This window comes from Trichomycterus rosablanca, chromosome 15 (assembly GCF_030014385.1).
Source record: "Trichomycterus rosablanca isolate fTriRos1 chromosome 15, fTriRos1.hap1, whole genome shotgun sequence".
Taxonomy (NCBI): Eukaryota; Metazoa; Chordata; class Actinopteri; order Siluriformes; family Trichomycteridae; genus Trichomycterus; species Trichomycterus rosablanca.
The window spans coordinates 32,530,011-32,552,124 of record NC_086002.1 but is presented as its reverse complement, the minus strand read 5'-3'; the positions used below and the strand labels follow the sequence as shown (position 1 = coordinate 32,552,124).

Here is a 22,114-nt window from a genome sequence, read left to right as displayed (position 1 = left end):
CCAATCACGAGGCGTTCCTGTAACCATGGGAACTACCTGACCTGCCCAGTTTATCTCTAAGAATTAATAATATACCGAAAACGTCAATAAAACGCTAATAAAAGAATTAAAATGCGTTAATAATCAACCTATAACTAACAAAAACACTACCAAGTTTAAATAATAATAATACATATTGAATATGTTATTTATTTAGTATTTAATATAACAACAACAATTACACAGATTAATCATAATAATAATATTATGCAAATAGATGTAAATTGATGTTAACAAATAATACTAATATTAATATGAAAAATGTAATATAAATAAATGTAAATAAATAAATATTACAATGTAAATAAGTGTAAGCAGATATTATTAATAATAATATGTAAATAGATGAATATGAATAATATATAAAGTAAATAAATGTCAGCAGATTATTATTAATAATAATAAAATGTAAATAAATGTAAGCGGATTAATATTATTAATAATATAATGTAAATAGATGTAAGTAATAATATAATGTAAATAAATGTAAGCAGATTAATATTAATAATAATAATAATAATAATAATATTATGCAAATAGATGTGAATTGATGTTAACAAATAATACTAATATTAATATAAACAATTTTATATAAATAAATTAGGGCTGTCGAAGTTAACGCGATAATAACGCATTAACGCGATTTCAATTTAACGCGATTAAAAATAATAGTGCCGTTAACGCAAATTCTAGTTAATGTTGAGACTTGACTGGTAAAACTACAACGCTCGGTTACATTATGTTAACATTATGTTAAAACAAACGTTTTAAGTCAAGTCAAGTCAAGTCAACTTTATTTATAGAGCACTTTAAAAACAACAACAGCTGTGACAAAGTGCTGTACATAGATAATTATAAAACATAAAACAAACACTAGAAACAATGAGAAGTCTCATGCTGGATTGAAAGCCAAGGAATAAAAATGGGTTTTAAGACTAGTTTTAAAAATAGCCAGTGAAGAGGCCTGTCTAATATGGAGTGGTAGGTTGTTCCATAATTTAGGGGCAGCGATTGAAAAAGCTCTTTAATGTCGGACTTGCCACCGTTTTTCATTTGCGGTTTGTTAACATAATGTAACCGAGCGTCGTAGTGATGCACTCGCTTAATAAAGAAATAAATACACGCTATATTCACAAGTTGTCGGGAGCAGAACACTTTTATTAACTTATTCTGTTAAGGTACCAAATACCGGAAAGCTGAGTCAAGCACGTTAGTCCATGAACTATGGAAGCCCCAAAGGGTCAAAACACACTCACTTCGTGTAGAAACGGCCATCAAACCATTGTCACGATACAACCACAGAAAAGTCTGTTACAATAACTACGCCTTATCCCACCTAAAGCACCGCTGATCTACAATGTTTGCTGATGGAGAAATTCTAACCTACAATCTGACATTTACTGCCTAGTATGTGAGTGAATAAACTCCCTTACAGTTTTCTCTTGTCCCAGCAGTTTTTAACATCAGTACATTTAGCATAAAATGTGTTCACCATTTTAATTGTAACATTTCACATAAAAATCCTTGTTTTCTATAACATTTACACAGATTTTTTTTAATGCGATTAATCGCGATTAACTATATGAAATTCTGAGATTAATCGCGATTAAAAATTTTAATCGTTTGACAGCCCTAAAATAAATGTAAATAAATAAATATTACAATGTAAATAAGTGTAAGCAGATATTATTAATAATAATATGTAAATAGATGAATATGAATAATATATGAAGTTAATAAATGTAAGCAGATTATTATTAATAATAATATAATGTAAATAGATGTAAGTAATAATATAATGTAAATAAATGTAAGCAGATTAATAATAATAATGATAATAATAATATAATGTAAATAAATGTAAGCAGATTAATATTATTATTAATATAATGTAAATAGATGTAAGTAGATTAATTTTAATAATTATAATATTAATAATAATAATAATAATAAAATTTAAATCAATGTAAGCAGATTATTATTATTAATAATAATAATAATAATAATATAATGTAAATAAATGTAAGCAGATTAATAAAAATAATAATAATAATAATAATAATAATAATAATAATGAAAATGAATGTAAGCAGATTAATATTTATAATAATAATAATAATAATAATAATAATAGTAATAATAATAATAATATTATAATGTAAATAAATCTAAGCAGATTAATAGTAATAATAATATAATGTAAATTGATGAATGTGAATAATAAATAAAGTGAATAGATGTAAGCAGATTAATATTATTAATAATAATAATTAGACTGATGGGCGTTGTGGTGTTGTTTTGAAAACTTAGCAACTCCTATGAGACGGCGTTGCTTTGACTTTCAGCCAATCAGAACGCGAGAGAGAGGGATGTGTTCTAAATGTTACTATATTCACTATTCATGCTGACTTATTCCAGTTAAGCGTGAATGTATTCTGTGCTCTATGTAGTGCACTACTGAGTGAAGGGTACGCGGTGCTGTTTGGGATGGTAGTTGGCTTCGTGAAAACTGTTGACAGTTCTAGAACGTGCTGGAAGTTTCTGTTAAGCTTTATATAAAGCGTCATGGAGGTGGAACTTACACTTTCTGTTAGGAGATCTGACGGGCTGGGGAAGGTTACTGCTATTCTGTGTTAAAACTGTTCGGTTAGGCGTATTTCTGTAGACTTAAGTACTTAAATATTTGTTGTTTTTTTTGCTTGACGTTATTTTAGTTAATTTAACTCGATGGGGAAGGATTATTACAGCATTCTGGGGATTCAGAAAGGAGCTTCGGAGGACGAAATCAAGAAAGCTTATCGCAAGCAAGCTTTAAAATACCATCCTGATAAAAACAAGTCTCCTAATGCTGAGGAGAAGTTCAAGGAGATCGCCGAGGCTTACGACGTCCTGAGTGATCCGAAAAAGAAGGACATTTATGATAGATTTGGAGAAGAGGGTATGTAAAATATGCCTCGTTTTAATAAAAAAGCATTTTTACTTTCTTAATAAACACTTTCTGTTGTTCTGGTGAATCATTTTGCGTCGAAACTGGCTGGAAAGTTCGAGTATAAGGGTTGAATCCTAATATGACTCCATGTCCCCTTCATTAGCGCACTATTTAGGGTAGAACGTCATAAACCACGCACCCTACTTAGTGCCCTACGTACGTAATACAGCACCGTTTGGTATCTAGCCACGGATTTAAAGCACTAACGTGTGTCAAATTGGTTTAAAACTACTTGTTTTGTTTGAATTCGACACAGTTTTAGTGCTTGTTTATTACAATTCGACGGAAAGCTTAATTATTAATTGCCTATTTTTGTTTGTTTGTAATTGGGGCTGTATAATTCCAATCGTGCCCTCATTCACTTCACAAGTACACTACTTAGGGTTGGAAGTCATTAACCACTCACACTACTTAGTGCCCTTCGTATTTAATACTGCACCATTTGGTATCTAGCCACGGATTTAAAGCACTAACGTGTGTCAAATTGGTTTAAAACGACCTCTTTTGTTTGAATTCGACACAATTTTAGTGCTTGTTTATTACAATTCGATGTAAAATTTAATTGCCTATTTTTGTTTGGTTTTAATTGGGGTTGTACACTTAAGAATCCCATTCGTGACCATATTCACTTCACAAGTACACTACTTAGGGTAGGAAGTCACGAACCACGCACACTACTTAGTGCCCTACTTTATTAAAAACAGCTCTATTCGGTATTCAGCCATGGATTTAACGTCAAATTGGTTTAAAACTAGTTGTTTTGGTTTAATTTGACACAATTTTAGTGCTTGTTTATTACAGTTCGATGTAAAATGTAATTGACTATTTTTGTTTGTTTTTAATTGGGGCTGTACAATTCCAATCGTGCCCATATTCACTTCACAGGTTCACTACTTAGGGTAGGGAGTCACGGATTCTTAAAATCAGATAAAACAATGAAACCGTTGTTTAAAATTGGGTTGGAATCTTGCGGGTGCTATCGTCCGACCGGGTGTCCGCACAGACGTGATGGACGATTTGGCGCCCTGGTTAGTTCCATGTGGATCTGACGGTCGCACCCAATCCACCTTCTGCAAGTGGTTCCAGTTATCGCCGTTGTATTTCAGCTGCAGGAAACATTAGAGCAGGGCTGTAAAGAACCACAGTGTGAGTTAGTTCAGTGTTTAAACGTGTGATCCGCTTTCAGGATTGAAGGGCGGCGCCGGTGGAGGTGGCGGTCCGAACGGCCCCGGCTTCACCTACACGTTCCAGGGCGACCCTCACGCCATGTTCAGCGAGTTCTTCGGCGGGCGCAACCCCTTCGAGCACATCTTCACCATGGGCGGCATGGGCGGAATGGGCGGCATGGGCGGCGACGAGAAGATGGACACAGACGAGCCGTTCGCCGGATTCGGCCTGGGAGGCGGGCGGCCCTTCGGCGGGCGTCCGGGTAAGAAGCAGGACCCGCCGGTGACCCACGAGCTGCGCGTCAGCCTGGAGGAGGTGCTCCGGGGCTGCACCAAGAAGATGAAGATCTCGCGGCGGCGGCTCAACCCGGACGGGCGCGGCACGCGAAAGGAGGACAAGCTGCTGACGGTGGAGGTGAAGAAGGGCTGGAAGGAGGGCACCAAGATCACCTTCCCCAAAGAGGGCGACCAGACGCCCACCAACATCCCCGCCGACGTGGTGTTCATCGTCAAGGACAAGCCGCATCCCGTGTTCAAGAGGGACGGATCGGACATCGTCTACCCCGCCAAGGTCACGCTCAAGGAGGTAAAGTAGAGGGGTTGGGTTGTTTTGATTTGCCTCTAGAGATTTAAAAAGTGGGAATTTAGGGGGGTAGGGGAACTGGTCTCGCCTTTTTAAGCACCAGAATTAAGGTCCTCATCAATAGAAAAGCAACTATAGGTGATATAGGTGGTAATTATAGCTTTAATCCTGGACATAACAACTGGGTGTTCTCAGTATAGATAGTACTGTATAGATAGTATCTAAGCTGACGTGTTGAATCATGGGAGTTGTAGTTTTTCCCCTTAATTCCCCAGTCGTATCTCCTCTACAGCTGAGACCCCGACACAAAGAGCAGTTGTAGCCTAGTGGTTAAGGTACCAGACTAGTAATTGAAAGGCCCTGGTTCAAGCCCCACCACTGCCAGGGTGGCACTGTCGGGCCCTTGAGCAAGGCCCTTAACCCTCAGAGGCCGCAGTCGCAGCACTAACAGGGAATCCGTTCAGTCCCTTACATTGAGACAGGGCATCCGTTCACGTCCTCACTCCGTCTGTTCATTCCAGGCCCTGTGCGGCTGCACGGTGAAAGCCCCCACGCTGGACGGACGCACCGTCCCGCTCCCCGTCCGGGAGATCGTCCGCCCCGGGATGAAGCGGCGCATCACCGGCGAGGGCCTCCCGCTGCCCAAGAGCCCGGAGCGGCGGGGCGACCTGATCGTGGAGTTCGAGGTGAAGTTCCCGGAGGGGCTGAGTCAGGACGCCAAGGACACCATCTCTCGGGTCCTGCCCTGAAAACCTGACGAAAAGAACCAGAGCAAGGACCGGAATGGTTTAACGGACCTTGACGAGCAAGTTGCCTTTCATACATAACGCATTCGTGGTGTCGGGTTCCAACCAAGAGCTTCCTTTTCATTTTCATTTCCTTATAGGTTGATTTTATTTAGTAGGGCTGCGCCGCCAGACACGAAATTAATCCTCGTTATTATTTTTGTATTTTTTATTGCGTCACGCTTCGCTCTGATCGAGGAGAACGAAGCTAACCCACGCCCCCCTCCGACACGTAGTCGGCAGCCGTACTCGTACGCTTGACGAGTGCAGTGCGGATCAGCACTGCGTACGGAGAGACGCACCCTGACGGCACTCTTTCCTCGTCTCTGTGCAGGCGACATCATGCGAGAGTCCGAATCCGGCTTAATCCCACCCCTATCTGAACGACGGGCCGATCGTCGTTCCTGTGGCTGCCCAGCCCACCCGGCAGGCAGAGCCGAGATTCGATACGATGTACTCGAGATCCCAGCTCTGGTGTTCCAGTGTGTTTTACCGCTGCGCCACCTGAGCGGCAAATCTTGGGTGTTTTTGATTTGTGAAATCGCTCCACAATTTAATGGTTTAGCACAACAGCGTTGATCCCATTAGCTGTCCAGAGTCCCAAAGACCTGAGCAGGAACTTTCTGGCTGTGCAGTGAATTCATTGTTATATATATATATCACCCCCCCCCCCCCCCCCCCCCCCCCCCCCCCCGACATGTGGGCAGCAGCCATATGCATTCTGTCACCTACACTTTGACGAGTGCAGTGCGGATCAGCACTGTGTACGGAGAGACACACCCTGATCAATCACCAATCCACCAATCAGCCAGCAGAGGTCGTAGCTGCATAAGTCATGAGGGAGTCCCTATCCTGCTTAATCCCACCCCTATCTGAACAACAGGCCAACCGTCGTTCGCGTGGCCGCTCAGCCCAGCCGGCGGACACGGTGTAGTCCCAAAGACCTGAGCAGGAACTTTCCGGCCGTGCAATGAATCCGAATGACACCAGCCAGCCATTGTTGACTTGTCCAGACGCTGGAATCCATCTACAACCGTATGAAATGCTCAATGACCACGCCTCTGGTCAACCGCCGGTGATCTGCCTTCCAGGAACATGCGGAACGTGGATTGCTCTGGACCCACCAATACCTCAAATGCTGATGCCGTACTACTGTGCACATATTATAATATTCAAGTCTGTTACTGTACAGTGATTAAACAGCCCTGAGGTTGGACGCCGTATGAACTGTTTACTTTCTCTTTCCATTTACTACAACACAGACTCGCTATCTGCTCGGCGCGGCGCTATTACTCGGTGGTGGTGTAAATAATTGTATTTGTACTATAGCACTGTGACTGACTGTATACAGAGCAATATGAAAGACTCGTTAAGCACTCTGTAAACACTACCCTTACTGACGTGGGCTAGTGGAGTGAGGCGGCCGCTGGAGGTCAATGGAGCTCTGGTTCCTCTAGAGTCGCAGTCTAGACGAAGACAATGTGAAATATTGGAACAATATGGTTTATATGTTTTGTACATTTGAATTTCTGAGTAAAATTGTTTATTTTTCAAAGTGTGTGTGTGTGAGTTTATTGTCAAACACGGTCATGGACAATTTTGTATCTCCGGTTCACCTCACCTGCACGTCTTTGGACTGTGGGAGGAAACCGGAGCATCCGGAGGAAACCCACAAAGTTTGTTTTTTGTTTATTAGGATGTTTTAATGACAGGAAACAGTAGTTACTCATTACACAAGGTTATATCCAACACAGTCATGGACAGTTTAGTGTCTCCACCTCACTCGCATGTCTTTGGACTGTGGGAGGAAACCCAAACCCACGACAGACAACGTGAAGACTCCACACAGAAAGGACCCGGACCGCTCCACCTGGGAATCGAACCCAGGACCTTCTAGATATTGTGGGTGTGTTCGAAAACCTAGTGAGCTGCCTTAGTAGAGAGGATTCTAATTTACATTTTCAGCATTTAGCAGACGCTTTTATCCAAGAGTGACCCAGCAGTGGCAACTTGGTGGTGGCGGGGCTTGAACCGGCAACCTTCTGTTTACTAGTCCAGTACCTTAACCACTGAGCTATCACTGGCTGGATTCCATCGGGTTTCGCATTTCGCGTTTAGCATTTAGCATCTTGCCATTAAAACCAATAAACTAAGGTAGCACAGCACGCTAACGTCAATATAACATCTCCCTTCATGTACCGATAACGGTTACATTTCCTGACAAGCCCGAACTTGCAAAAAAACCACTCGGTACAAGTTAAAAATCAGTAATATTTTATTTACGTTTGAAAATAACTCCATTCGTTTCTCCGCCCCGTCAGCCATGTTTATTTTTCTGTGAGAGAAGAGCACCCGACCCGCAACGAATGCTGGGATTGCCTCGATCACTAAGGCAGCGTCGGACGCTCCCTCGTTCTTGACCCAAAATAACATTGAAATGTTAAGATGACTCAGTAGTGAGGATATTAAGGCATCCAGGATTTCGAACAGCCTCGTTCTCGGGAGCGCAGCACAGGACGACGTCAAATGCGTCTATGTAGAGAGAGAGAGAGCTTTTCGAACACACCGAACGCGACGGCGCTACCCACCGTGTGAGTTAAAGACCAGTGAGCATGGTGTCACCATCCACGGACACGTCATGTGTGTGTGTGCAGAGGATCTTTGCAAACTGAGTGTGTTGGGAAATACACCTACTCGTACTACACGTGTTTACAAGGTGCAAAATACAACATGACATAACTTCTGTGTCACTTGGGTTGTCTTGGGGTAATCTGGTCTTCTCAGACTTCCTAAAACATGCAGGTAGGGTTATGGTTAAACTACCTCCTTGGTGTATTCCTGTCGTGTTTAAGTGTACGCTACAGGCTTGTTTACCACAACCCTGATTTGGATACAACGGTACTTCAGTAAAGCGTCGGCAGAAGGTTTATTTGTTCACACAACTCAACAGCTACAGACGTTATTGATATAAATACAACACTGCAATCAATTTTCCTTTACAGCTTAGGGAACTTATCCAGCTTGGGATGGTGGGTAGAGCTTTGGGCTATCAATCTGAAGACTGTCGGTTCAAGTCCAGACTCTGCTCTCTGACCCCAACTTCGAAATAAGCTGGGATATGCGGAAAAAGACGTGTAGACGTATATATGACCAATAAAGACGTCCTTCTTCTTAGTTTTGAAGCTGTATTAATCCGATTTGCCAGCACTGAATACTAGACTCTTATATAATGGCCCTGGGTTAGTGCTGTTGGCCTGCAGCGTCATGTAGATTGGATCAGAGTGGACGAGACTGGGCTCAAGGTTCTGGTAGATCGGACCTGCCTCTGGTGTTTGGTCTCTGGATGAGCTGCTTATCTGAATGTATAGAAGGTAACAATTAACACCTTTAACAGAAGATGAAGTACTTAAAATAATCCATCATGCGTTTAGCTCACCTCATCGTGTCCTGGATCTTTGGTTGTCCTGCAGGTGGTACGTGCTGAGAAAATAGAGAAATGTGAGTTAATGTGTCTCCAATATTTGGGGTTCCTAGGTGTAGGATCTAGAGTAGGGTGTACCAAGGTTGAGTTGAGGTTATGGATGTATGGTAAGGTGTCATTTTTTTAGGTTTAAGGTTGCTGTGGTTAAGATTAGATGTAATAAAGTCGATGTTGGGGTTTTCTGAGACTGTGATGAGGACTACTAAGGTGTACAGGAGTTAAGTTTAGGATAAGCGTGGTTAAGGTTACTATCCACAAAGTTGAATCAGTTCATCTGGACACAAGTTTGTCGTAGAGATACGTTTCGTCACTCAGTCCGAATGACTTCTTCACACGTATCTCTACAACAAACTTGTGTCCAGATGAACTGATTCAACTTTGTGGATTTGTGTACCTGGATTATTGAGCATGCATCAACAGATTAAGGTTACTATGTACTAAAGTTAACGTCAGGGTTACTGAGTTAAGATTATGGAGCCAGTCAGGTTTGGTTAAGGTTAGGTGTAGGTGTTTGAGTAACTGTTTATGCATACTCTGGTAAAACTTTAGTCAACTGTTGAGCTAATTTGCTATTATATACATTATGTTTAGGTGCATCAGTGTTTTACCTACAGTAGTAAATACCTAAATAATAATTAAAGTATAATTACCTGGTAATGTGAGCCAAGTTTTGCCCCGTCTGCAGCAAAACACCAAAAGCAGAGTCAAAAGCAGAATCACCAGCAGGGCGCACACACACACAGCAATGTAATTCTGCCAACCTGGGTGGCACAATGTATACAATATTATTAATATAATATTTACAATTCTACCATCCAGCCATATATTCACGTATTTAAGGGCTGGAATTTTGTGAATTGTGTATGTATGGCTCAAACATGGTACATTAAAACATTTAAAATGTGATTAATAAATGTAGTTTAAATGTATTTTAATTGGTCTAATGACCTAATGATACTACTGTACTACATACACGCATAATACTAAAGCTTGTCGATTGATTGCTGTATAGAATCGACTCTTTGAATCGACTCACTCAATAACAAATCAGAGTCAAGATAAACCGATTCTGAATCGGATTCGATTCTCTGGAATCTAATAGCCCCTAATCGAACGCACTTTGATTGGTTCGTTTTTAAATGATGCGAATTGGCGAGTTGTGATTGGCTCGTTTGATTTTAGCCGTTATAACGGTTATAGAAGGAGAAATACGGTTCTGAGGTAAAATAATTTCGTTAAAAAACGTATTTAATTATTAGTATACCTAAAATATAGTGTTAATGAAGTTTTTATTGTGAATATACAATTGACCACGTTTATAATTTATACTGTTTTGCTAGGAAATTAATTAGAGATAAAATTACCTCACAGACGTGCTTGGTAACTTTAGCTAAACAATAGAGCTCATGTCGGTAAGTAAGAAATAATCCAATTTGTTTAGAATAATGCTTCTTTATAGCAGTTTGTGTTATAATTATGTTATAATTTAATTTGTCGTCACTTATTCGTGGCCGCTAAGGCTGCAAAAATATAATTAAATTAAATTATATTCTTGCATGTTTTTTGGCCAGACAATTCTACGACTAACTCAATGAGTAAATAATTATTTTATTCATGATGTCCTGTGGTAAATATTTAATACATTTAGGAGCATTATAATGTGGATTCTTGTGTGGCGCAGTGGTAAACTACACTAGACGACTGCAGAATCCCCAGCGGTACTATCAGCCGGTCGGGCGTCTACATGCAGGCGTGATTGGCCGAGTCCTACGATGGAAACAAGACCCACCGGGACTCTGGCCAGGATAAAGTGCAGGTGAATGTGAACATGAAATGAAAGAATGTGGATAATGTTTATTATGTATGATGTTTGGCATTATATTACGAGTGGACTCTTGTAGGGTGTGCGTATACGCCTTAGTCTACTCACGTTACCTTTAGCTGAGATTGGCAGGTTTCCGTTCCTGGGCGTAGGAGTCTTGTTGCCGAGGGTCGTGAACAGAGATGGTTTCACTTCGGGGGTTTCAGGTCCCAGTGGGGCTGTATGCACGACAGAGAAAACCACTGAGCGCGATGCAGTAACTGACACACCAGGGGTCTTGGCCCCCCGCTCATGTCTGTATGTAGACGCTCGACCTGTCGATAGCACTGCTGGGATTCGAACCCAAAGGATCCCAGAGGTTGTGCAACTCGAGCACCAATATTACAGATGGTTTTAACACCAGTAGGCATGAATGCAAATTTTATTTGATAGCACTGCTGGGATTCAAACCCAAGGGGTCCCAGAGGGTTTGCAAATTGAGCCCTTATATTACAGATGGTTTTAACACCAGTAGATACAAATGCAAAATCATATCCAAGACAGTCACATGATTAAAATCTTACCATCCAGCACGTTAATAAAGACTTCTTCAAACGTGTCCATGCCCACCCTCTCCACCCCACACCAGTACCGTCCTCCGTCAGACTTCATCAGCCCGTCGATGCCGACCGTGAACCGCCCTCCGCCGTCGAACAGAGAGTACCGTCCCTTCTGCGCTCTCTTCAGGACCCCCGCGGACCGGACGAGGACGTCCCCGTCGCCACAGAGCTGCCTGCAGAAGTACTTGACGTTCGTCGTGGCCCACGAATGCGTGCAGGTGATGTTGAGCTGCTTGTTCTCCGTGCCTTGTAGTCTCAGTACAGCTGAGATTTCTGTCTGAATACCTGGCGAGGGCCAAATAATAATAACAATGATAATAATGTTTGGTTTTTTTCAACAAACAAGTAGTGCTAAGTAGTGAACTTACCAAAAACAAGCCAGCCAAGGATGTGGAGCTTCATCGTAAGCAGGTTGATCTTTCCTTATCTAAGCATGTAGACTGGTTTTCACCTTTGTACATGTCTGGTAAAGGGTTTCACTATGAGCCTGCACTTCTCTTGGATGTATATAACATGTCTAGGCTCACTTCTCCTTTACTGTGCTGTTGCTTTCTGCTTTATTCTCTTCGTTTACACTATATTGCCAAAAGTATTCACTCCCCAGGTGTTCCAATCACTTCCATGGCCACAGGTGTATAAAACCGAGCACCTCGGCATGCAGACTGCTTCTACACACATTAGTGAAAGAACGGGTCGCTCTCAGGAGCTCAGTGAATTCCAGCGTGGTACCGTGATGCCACCTGTGCAACAAGTCCAGTCGTGACATTTCCTCACTACTAAATATTCCACAGTCGACTGTCAGTGCTTTAATAACAAAGTGGAAGCGATTGGGAACGACAGCGACTCAGACACCAAGTGTTACCACGTAAAATGACAGGGCGGGGCAGCGGATGCTGAGGAACATAGTGCGCAGAGGTCACCAACTTTCTGCAGAGTTGATCGCTACAGACCTCCAAACTTCATGTGGCCTTCAGATCAGCTCAGGAACAGTGTGTAGAGCTTCATGGAACGTGTTTCCATGGCCGAGCAGCTACATCACCGGATGCAGTGGCGTAAAGCACGCCGACACTGGACTCCAGAGCAGTGCAGACGTGTTCTCTGGAGTGACGGATCACGCTTCTTCGTCTGGAGACCCGATGGACGAGTCTGGGTTTGGCGGTCGCCAGGAGAACGGTACCTGTCTGACTGCATTGTGCCGAGTGTAGAGTGTGGTGGAGGGGGGATCATGGTGTGGAGTTGGGCTCGGCTCCTTAGTTCCAGAAGAGTTGAAGCCGTTATAGCTGCGAAGGGTGGCGACATCATATTAAACCCTATGGATTAAGTGTGAAGGCAGACGAGCGAATACTTTTGGATATATAGTGTAAGCACTGCAGGATTTCAGAAAGTGCACGAGTCCCAAATTTCCAATTTTATTATCCAAATACACTAAATTGAGATGAAAATTTATGTATTAGAAGTCGTGGTGTAGGACATCATCCAAGTAGCATGATTTTACAGGAACTCTGGATGTCAATCCAATTGGACTAATCGCATTCTATAAATCATTCATCACCACAACTTAATACCAAACACTTTCCAGTCAAGTTTATTAATGTAACAGAGAACAACAATGAAGAGGAACAATACAGAAAAAGGAAGTGATGTGTTTATAGAGTCTGGATCACAGTGAAACTAGTCTCTGGTCCATCAGGGAACTCGTTTCTTTACTGTTCTGCTTATTTATGTGACTCTCCAGTTAAGTCAGTTTAGAGGCAATAAAGTGGGCAGAGAGGGTAAAGCTAAATGTAAAATATCACAAAACACTCTAAGTATTACATTATCTTACAATATAAAAGAATATACACACATACTGTAAATATAAAATGTAAATATGTTGTAAAATACAATCATTATAGTCGAAATTATATAAACAAATGTAAATGCTACTAGTATAAGAGCAAAAATACCAGGGTAATAAATTAAAAGCATTTTGATATATAAGAGATAGAACGTATAAAAATACTTGGTATCATTCGAGTCTTTCTAACACAGATGCACAGATATATCGTTTACCCAACATGCACAGAAATAACCAGGACGCTACTCTCGGTTAGATGTTCGCAATTATCTCTCCTCACGGTTAGTGCACTCATCAGTGCTCTCTCAGTGCCGGTCCCAAGTCCGGATAGAAGTGGGAGTTTTGCAGCAGAAACGGCATCTAGCATTTATGAAGACTGGATGACCGGACTATGTGGTCGGGGTCGTCAAATGCTGTGTATAGAGTGCATAGGGCGGAGGGGGCGTGAGCAGCAACATACCCACCTCGACTGCAATCGGGGATCCACCAGCAGCGGAGGACGGATCGACTACGATAAAATCGGGTAAAAATGCGTAAATAAAACACTTCTTTGCGGCTGAAAGAAGAAGCCGGATGGGTCGTGGTACAAGGAACATAACCACCACTGGCAGATAGTGGCAGATAGACTCTGGCTCTCCTTGGCTGGAATGGGGTGGTGCAAGTGTGAGTAGAAGCACACTGTGATTTGGTGATGTTGATCCTTTTACATCATTTTAGATTCTATACGGGGCAGATGAACATAATCGTCTTATAAGAAGTAAGTTGTGGTTGAAGCTCATCCGGGGTTTAGTTTCAGTTCCCGTTTCCAGATCTGAGAGATGAGCCGTCGGTCCTGGTCACTCGGCTCTCGTTCTATTTCACACTGCTGTAGATAACTGTCAGATCTTCCTCTGTGGAAGTGGGAGACCTGTGAAGAAAAGAGCAACAAGCACAATGTGGTTTATATAAAACAAAAGTTATTAGATTCAATTCTGCAGTCAAGATTCTTATTAGTATTTAGTGGCTATTAATTTTAGGTGATCAGTGACGATTGATCTTTAATGCTTGAGTTTACTTCGAGTCTTAATACTTGGGTAAAAATAAGCTGTATTTAAGTAACATTGTTTGGGCCGTTGGTTGACGTGCCTGTAGTGGGCCTTGAACCAGCAACCTTCTGATGACTAATCTAGTAGCTTAACCGTTGATCCGTCTGCTGGTTCCCTCTCACCTGCGAGTAAATCTGACGTTGTCGTACTGATTCTCCTCCTGCTGACTCTGTTCTGCCCGTCCGTCACGTCGAGGCTTGATAGCAGCGTACTGAGCTTCTTCAGTCCCCGCCGAGCCGGAAGCTTTCGCCGGGTCGTTCCGTGATCGATGCACGATTGTGACGTACTGAACTTCGTCCTGACTGGATTCCTCTGGATCAGCGCGATCGTTCTCAGCACCGGTCGCGGCCACGGTGCTGTACAGGTTCTCCTACGTCCAGGAAAGAGGCAACATGTTGGGAAACTTTAGTTAAAACACGAGCAAAAATAATGAATGTTAAAGATAGATCAGCATTATGATGACCTGCCTGATTTAAATCAGCATCGTTGGCTTGGTCGGCTCGCTTCTTTCTTCTGAGATGTAATAATAATAATAATAATAATAATAATAATGTTAGTCTTTGTGTTTTAAACTGTAATGAATGAAAGAGGATTTTAGAAGCATTTGCTCACCTGATGAGTACAATTATAATGATGATGGCTAACAAACATCCGGCTATAACTCCACCCGCTGCATATAGAGCTGCACCTGGAGTCCCTGTGTGCACACAAGTATTAAACCCCTGGATGCAGTAAACGACCAAAAGTATGTGGACACCTGGGCGTCTCCCGGATGGTCGCCAATCTTATGGGAAGTCTTCCAGTGGAAGTTGCAATGAGACTTGCTTTGTGTCCACATACTTATGACTATACAGTGTTTAAATGCTACAATCTTTCGTGATACAGTAACGTCCATACCGATCGAGGTAACGAACTGCGCCGCCGCCGTCTGCTCCCCGAGTTTATTCTGAGCCCGGCAGTAGTAGGATTCACCCGGCCGAGCGCCGTAACTCTGTCCAGATCCTACAGCTGAGCTTCCACCTTCTTTATACCAGACGTAGCTCTCCACAGGGGGGTCAGCATCAGCACTGCAGGTCAGATTCACTAAACCGCTCTGATCAGGTTCAGCAGAGGAACTAACCGACACCGAGACTCTTTTAGGAGGATCTGAAACCATCCAATAGTAAAAGTATTAAATATAAAGAGGTTCATTGTGAGGTGGTGGAATTTCCTGCACATGCTCAGTCGACCACTTACACAAAACCTTTAGAATTTTAGGACCAGAGTATTTGGCTTGTAGTTTATAGATGCACTTGCACTTGTACTCTCCACCATCCTCAGAGCTGATGTTCCTAACAGTGAGGGTTTCTCCACTTCCTTTATAGGTTTGTTCTTTATACCAGGTGGAGTTCTCCACAGGGGGGTTAGAAACAGCGCTGCAGGTCAGAGTCACCAAACTGCCCTCCGTTATTTCACCTGAAGGACTGACGGTCACTGAGACGCTCCTCGGAGGATCTAGAGGTAAAACAAACTGTAGTTCAGCTGCACATGTTGGTTACACGTCCTTAATCCTCCATCACTCGACTTAGCTAAACTGCTCATTTAACCAAATGTTTTTGTTTTAGGACCCAAAATATAAAGACGTGATACAATAAGCAGAGCGAAACATCATACTGGAGTGGAGTTCAATCCCAAATCAATACATTCAGCACACTCGACTTTTTAGCTCTTATTCTTACAAGGGTTTTAGCTTTAGTTTGATCCTGGATCAAGTTTTCCAAGAACTCATTTAATCTAGACTTTATAGGAGTCTCATTATAGAAGTGAATGAAGGTTATAATGGAGCATCATCAGTAACTTACAGTGAACATCAATATTTACAGCAGTAGAGTACTGATCTCCGAGTTCATTCCTGGCCCGACATTTATATTCTCCTCCATCATCAGATCTGATCTCGTGGATTGTAAACGTTTCTCCTGTTTCTTTGTAGCTCGTTCCTTCAAACCACTGATATGAGGCGGCTGGTTTAGCATCACTGCTGCAGGTCAGAGTTACTGAACTTTCCTCCATTATTTCACCTGAAGGACTGACGGACACTGAGACTCTTTTTGGAGGATCTGAAAGAAATAATGAAAGAACTTTGTGTTACTTTTAAAAATATTAGTCAGATCCTCAGATTTAACCAAATTAACTTTTTTTCTAGAAACGTATTAATACATAGACTGCCTTTCCAAAAAAAGGGTCACCACCTGGATTTAACTAAGCAAATAAGTAAGAGCTAATTACTGCATGGGTGATTATGTTTCAGCTGGCAACAGGTTATTTAACCCTAACTAATGCAGTGAGTAGCTTCTCGTTTGTTAAACAACCATGTGGAAAGACACGTCCTGTGGTCGTGGAGATGATGTTCATCTGTTTCAGAAGAGTCAAATTATTGTCATCAAGCAGAGAAAACATCTAAGGAGAAGCTGAAACTAAAATCGGGTTAAGAACCGTCCAGCGCATTATTAAAAAGTGGAATGGGGGGGGCATCATCTTCCAGGAAGGAATGTGGTCGGAAAAAAATCTTGCATGATGGTGATCGGCGATCACTTAAACGTTTGGTGAAATCAGATGGTAGAAAAACTCCAGTAGAACTCAGGGATGTTTAATAGTGACAGTAAGAGCATTTCCACACGCACAATGCGAAGGGAACTCAAGGGATCGGGACTAAACAGCTGTGTAGCCTTAAGAAAACCACTCGTCAGTGAGGCTAACCGGCAAAATCGGCTTCAATTTGCTAGGGAGCATAAAGATTGGACTCTGGAGCAATGGAAGAAGGTCATGTGGTCTGATGAGTCCAGATTTACCCTGTTCCAGAGTAATGGGTGCATCAGGGTAAGAAAAGAGGCGGCTGAAGTGATGCACCCATCATGGGGGGAATCTTTGGGATGTGCTGGAGAAGACTTTGTGCAGTGGTCCAAATCTCCCATCATCAATACAAGATCTTGGGGAGAAATTCATGCAACTCTGGACAGAAATAAATGTTGTGACGTTGCAGAAGCTCGAGGAAACGATGCCACAGTGAATGTGTGCTGTAATCAAAGCTAAAGGCGCTACAACCAAATATTAGAGGGTGTGAGCTTTTTTTTTTGGCCAGGCAGTGTAATATTACTTCGATATTAATAATGGAGTGTTACAGTCTCAGTCCTGGCTTTGTTACTTTTTCCCTACTCAACCATTTCAACAGCATAGTGTTCTTGTAGAAACTTTAAGGTGACTGTTTGAACTGAAATGCACACCAGGCTGTTTGTGTTTAAAAGCTAAATTGTCTCTGTAATTGTATTTTGTAAAATGATTAAGTATCTAAGGGGGGCAGTTAGTTTTTCTCCAGCTCTCACAGCTCAGTAAAATCCTTCAGTAAGAAGCTTCAGTGTTGGTGCTTTTATGAGGATGAATGAATGAATCTGTACTTACATTCTACATTAAGAGTCACAGCAGAGGAGCGACGATCTCCTACAGCACACTGATAACGACCTCCATCCTCCATCCTGACTGGCCACAGATAAAGATCGTTGTAGGTGTAGGTACTGCTGTAGGTAGTGGTGTAGGTGTTGGCTGTGTGGAGTTGTTGTTTATTTCTGTACCAGGTGATTATTGGATTATCAGTCAGTCTGCAGGTGATTTTACATCTGAGAGTTACATCACTTCCTTCAGTCACTGTCTCTGGAACCTCTACCTGAAGACCTGAGAACAAGAGGAGAACATGCAGTGAATGACTTTACACTCTTAATTATCTTACTAATCAGCCTCTAACTACAGCACTGTGGATAATATTGTATTGGTGGTTTTATGAGGATGAATGAATGAATCTGTACTTACATCCTACATTAAGAGTCACAGGAGAGGAGCGATGATCTCCTACAGCACACTGATAACGACCTCCATCCTCCATCCTGACTGACTGCAGATAAAGCTCGGTGTAGTAGTAGTAGGGGTAGTAGTAGTAGGTGGTTGTGGTTTGTAGTTGTTGTTGATTTCTGTACCAGGTGAATGTTGGATTATAGGTCAGTGTGCAGGTTGATTTACAGGTGAGAGTTACTGCAGCTCCTTCTTTTACTGTCTCTGGAACCTCCACCTGAATACCTGAGAACAAGAGGAGAACATGCAGTGAATGATTTTACACTCTTAATTATCTTACCTATCAGGCTCTAACTACAGCACTGTGAAAAAGTATTTGCCCCCTCTTTATTTTGTTGAATTTTGGCATGTTGCACTGAATGGTTTCAACGTCATACACAAAATGTTAACTAGGACATAATGTAACACGATCACAGCTCTGAAATGATCATTTTATTTATTAAAAAACAAAGCTTATGCAACACCTATCACTCATGTGAAAGACCCCCCCCCCCCTTCAGACTTGTTATGTCTGCCACATTTAGCAGAAACAACTGCAAGCAAACAGCTCCAGTAACTGAAAGTTAGTCTGTCAAATCTGTGTTAAGGAATTTCAGGACTTCTCTTTGGAGATGTGCTTAAATAACTTACGTTCTCCTACAGCATCACAATCCAGTTCAATAAAAACTTTAACTAGGCCGCTCCTTAACCTGTATTTTGTTTCTTTGAAGATGTTCAGAGTGGGACTTGCTCTTGTGTCAGATTACTGACTGATGAATGAACGTTCTTATGATTTTCTGGTAATGAGCAGAATTCGTGGGTTCCTGTCATTAATGCACTTTCTTAGAAATTTCTTTAGGCTGGACACTTCTGGGAAGAGTCACCAATGTTCCATGTTTAATCCATTTAGGGTTAATGGAGCCAATTAAAAAGGGTGCTTTTATGAGGATGAATGAATGAATCTGTACTTACATCCTACATTAAGAGTCACAGCAGAGGAGCGATGATCTCCTACAGCACACTGATAACGACCTCCATCATCCATCCTGACTGACCGCAGATAAAGCTCAGAGGAGTGGGAGTTGGTGGTTTGTAGTTGTTGTTGATTTCTGTACCAGGTGAATGTTGGATTATCAGTCAGTGTGCAGGTTGTTTTACATCTGAGAGTTACTGCAGCTCCTTCTTTTACTGTCTCTGGAACCTCCACCTGAAGAACTGAATAGAAAAGGAGAACATGCCGTGAATGATTTTACACTCAATTATCTTTTCTAACAGCCTCTAACTACAGCACTGTGAATTATTATCTGAAGTATTATCTGAACGGTACATGTTTGTGGTCCCACTGTGTTTAAACTTGCCTGTTATTGTTTGAACAGATGAATGTGGTACCTTCAGGCATTTGTAAATTGCTTCCAGGAATTACCAGACATGTGGAGGTGGATGTCAAGGTAGGCCAAAAATACTGCTCCAGGTACTCCTCCTATTAACTCCAATGATGTCAATCAGCCTATCAGAAGCTTCTATAGCCAATATTTTGTTTGCTGGAATTTTCCAAGCTGCTCAGTGCTTTTGTGCTGCTTTCTCTTAAGCTACTACACAACTTTTAATTTATTATTTAAGTGATGATCGGTACACAGTTTTTATGCCGAATGCTCTTGCTGATGCAACCCTCCTATTTCTATGTATTTGTGCTTGGGACCTGCACTGAGGGCGCACTGATGAGTGCACCTACCAATGCCTAAGCCTTAGGTGTGTCTAATTAAAACCAATGATTATTTCGTTTGTGTGCGTAACTAAGGGACAATAAATTTTTCCTCACACAGAGATAAAGCTATCTATTTAAAAATGCTTTAATAGCTGCTCAGGTGACGCAGTGGTTAGATATGCTAGTGCACCAGAGCTGGGATCTCGAACACATCATATCAGATCTCAGCTCTGCCATCCGGAGGGGGCGTGTGTCAGTTGCGAAGCTTCTCAGCCAGCAGTGGAGGGTTGTATCGGTGGAGGTGAAGTGTAACAAAATCAACTCAACTCAACTCAACTCAACTTTATTTATAGAGCACTTTAAAAACAACAACAGCTGTGACAAAGTGCTGTACATAGATAATTAGTATAGAAATAGATAGAAAGATAGAAATCACATAGATAGAAATCAGTGTAATTGGATATGACTAAATTAGGAAATAAATTGGAGAAAAAGAGAAAACAATGCTTTTATGGTGTAGTCAGATTTTGTTTGTATTTTTTTACTTTAAAGATCTAAAACTATTTAGCGTGACACATAGAAAAGTGCAAATACTTTTTCACAGCACATTACACACAGGACTGACACGACTGTTCATCTACAAAAGAAAAATTGTGCATGATGCTTTTATGACCACATCATGACCAAACGATTGTCGAAGAAAATAATCTACGGTGAGACGGGTGTGATTGTGTCCTGTTACTGCTGGAGGAATCATGATCACCAGTGAATGAAGTACAGTGAGGTATTTATCTGATGTATCTCACCTGTAACGTAAAGCTGAACTCCATCTTTACCTTGATACTTTCCTCCAGGTTGATCAGTTATAAATCTGAAGTAATATCTCCTTTGGTCTTTTTCTGTAACCTTAGACAGTTTGAGAGTGCATTTATTCAATTTGTCTCCGTACTGAACTCTACCGCTGTACTCCGGGTCTGAAGCCAGATCAGGAGGCTCTTCACCACGGGCCACCTCCCCCTTAGTCCAGAAAACTGTTTGAACTTTGTAATAATTTGGGTATGTGTAAGTGCAGCTCAGGATCACTGTAGATCCCTTTAGAGCACAGGTAGATTTCTGAGTGTAAGTCACACCCCATCCATCCTGAGCATCACAGATTCCTGCAACACAACACAGAATCAGATCAGTTATGCTTAGATTTTGCTGTGAACCTACATTCATTGATACCGTTTATTTTATACTGTGTTGTCATGTATGGCATCAGATTTTAACCAATAAATGAGTTTGGGTGGTTTAGGGGGCAAATACTTTCTCACAGTACTCCCCACCCCCTACCCCCGACTGAATGCACACACAGTGATCGAGTGTGTGAATGCTAACTCTGCATCTATGAGTCTGTGCTTGTGCGTTTTCTTTATTTAGGTTTTCGTAGAAGCTCGAAGATGAAAGTTTCACAAGTTCTGCAGAGATGAAGAGAGAAAGAGCTCCAACATAAAAAGCAGAAGTAACACAGTTACACTTCACCAGTACAGACCATCATTACTCATCTAACAGAGAAAACCCCACCCAGTTATCTGATCCAGGCCAGTTCCACTAAGCTTCTTTACACCAGACTCGTCAAACCTTAAGTGACTTTTACATAGAGGCTTCATGTCAACCCCACCCGACACCTTTTGAACGAATTGGAACCTTGAGCATCAACCATCAGTGCCCAATCTCATAAATGCTCGTTTGACTGAATAGGCAAATTTCCACAAACACTTCAAAATGTTGTGAAGCCACTAAGTTGCAGCTTCATTTCAACACCCGTGGTTTCTCGATGAGCTCAAGGTCAGGCGTCCACTTATTTTTGACTACATAGTCTACATATGGAAACTGTCTGGCCAAAGAGAACTGCAGACTAGCACCCGCCCCACCTGACAGGCGCAAAGAAGCAGCCGGCGACAGCACATCAGCGGTGGAACATCACAGAGAATCAGGCTATGCCCAAAGTGTTCCTTCACTAGAACCAGGAGTCTCAGTTGCAGCGGCAGGGAGAAACCCTTTCTAATCGATTTGTGTCTGTTTAGAGCCCGGCTAGGCAGGTAGCACCTCCAGGACTTAAACCAGAGAGCTCGAACTCTCTGTGGTAGTGGGTCAGCGCCTACATAAGCAATAACTCTGCAGAA

The 22,114-nt window shown here is 41.9% G+C and overlaps 3 protein-coding genes and 1 long non-coding RNA gene across 5 annotated transcripts; 2 read left to right on the top strand and 2 right to left on the bottom strand.

Moving 5' to 3' along the window:
* The first annotated feature begins 2,578 nt into the window (after positions 1 to 2,578).
* On the top strand, positions 2,579 to 8,709 carry dnajb1b (DnaJ heat shock protein family (Hsp40) member B1b). 2 transcript variants are annotated; one of them, XM_063010752.1, is made up of 3 exons: positions 2,579 to 2,977; positions 4,215 to 4,780; positions 8,565 to 8,709. In XM_063010752.1, the coding sequence occupies exons 1-3, from the start codon at positions 2,767 to 2,769 to the stop codon at positions 8,670 to 8,672; spliced, it is 885 nt and encodes a 294-aa protein (XP_062866822.1). In that variant the 5' UTR covers positions 2,579 to 2,766; the 3' UTR covers positions 8,673 to 8,709. The 2 variants fall into 2 exon arrangements, with proteins under 2 accessions (XP_062866822.1, XP_062866821.1); XM_063010751.1 differs by lacking the exon at positions 8,565 to 8,709 and adding an exon at positions 5,299 to 6,224.
* A 126-nt stretch (positions 8,710 to 8,835) lies between these two features.
* LOC134329476 (CMRF35-like molecule 1) lies at positions 8,836 to 11,866 on the bottom strand. The gene is made up of 6 exons (XM_063010766.1): positions 11,833 to 11,866; positions 11,429 to 11,749; positions 10,979 to 11,083; positions 9,694 to 9,722; positions 8,999 to 9,042; positions 8,836 to 8,918 (listed from the first exon to the last, which is right to left on the bottom strand). The coding sequence occupies exons 1-6, from the start codon at positions 11,864 to 11,866 to the stop codon at positions 8,915 to 8,917; spliced, it is 537 nt and encodes a 178-aa protein (XP_062866836.1). The 3' UTR covers positions 8,836 to 8,914.
* LOC134329487 (uncharacterized) lies at positions 10,403 to 11,714 on the top strand. The gene is made up of 3 exons (XR_010014882.1): positions 10,403 to 10,455; positions 10,725 to 10,859; positions 11,494 to 11,714. It is a non-coding gene; the product is annotated as an uncharacterized LOC134329487 (long non-coding RNA).
* Positions 11,867 to 15,041: 3,175 nt separating the features above from the next.
* Positions 15,042 to 21,651, bottom strand: LOC134328491 (B-cell receptor CD22-like). The gene is made up of 9 exons (XM_063009582.1): positions 21,636 to 21,651; positions 20,756 to 21,106; positions 19,217 to 19,459; positions 18,227 to 18,490; positions 17,822 to 18,091; positions 16,228 to 16,482; positions 15,623 to 15,880; positions 15,270 to 15,532; positions 15,042 to 15,083 (listed from the first exon to the last, which is right to left on the bottom strand). The coding sequence occupies exons 1-9, from the start codon at positions 21,649 to 21,651 to the stop codon at positions 15,042 to 15,044; spliced, it is 1,962 nt and encodes a 653-aa protein (XP_062865652.1).
* Between the last annotated feature and the right edge of the window lie 463 nt (positions 21,652 to 22,114).

Bases quoted from the DNA above. Each gene is read 5' to 3' on its own strand.
- dnajb1b (XM_063010751.1), top strand. From the start codon at position 2,767: ATGGGGAAGGATTATTACAGCATTCTGGGGATTCAGAAAGGAGCTTCG. The intron at 2,978-4,214 runs GTATGTAAAATA...ATCCGCTTTCAG, and splicing joins TGATAGATTTGGAGAAGAGG to GATTGAAGGGCGGCGCCGGT. The intron at 4,781-5,298 runs GTAAAGTAGAGG...TGTTCATTCCAG, and splicing joins CCAAGGTCACGCTCAAGGAG to GCCCTGTGCGGCTGCACGGT.
- LOC134329476 (XM_063010766.1), bottom strand. From the start codon at position 11,866: ATGAAGCTCCACATCCTTGGCTGGCTTGTTTTTG. The intron at 9,723-10,978 runs GTAACGTGAGTA...GTTTTGCTGCAG, and splicing joins CCTGCCAATCTCAGCTAAAG to ACGGGGCAAAACTTGGCTCA. The intron at 9,043-9,693 runs GTAATTATACTT...CTATTTTCTCAG, and splicing joins AACTTGGCTCACATTACCAG to CACGTACCACCTGCAGGACA.
- LOC134328491 (XM_063009582.1), bottom strand. The intron at 18,491-19,216 runs GTAAGTACAGAT...TCTTGTTCTCAG, and splicing joins TGTGACTCTTAATGTAGGAT to GTATTCAGGTGGAGGTTCCA. The intron at 15,533-15,622 runs GTAAGTGGTCGA...GGATGGTTTCAG, and splicing joins TAAAATTCTAAAGGTTTTGT to ATCCTCCTAAAAGAGTCTCG.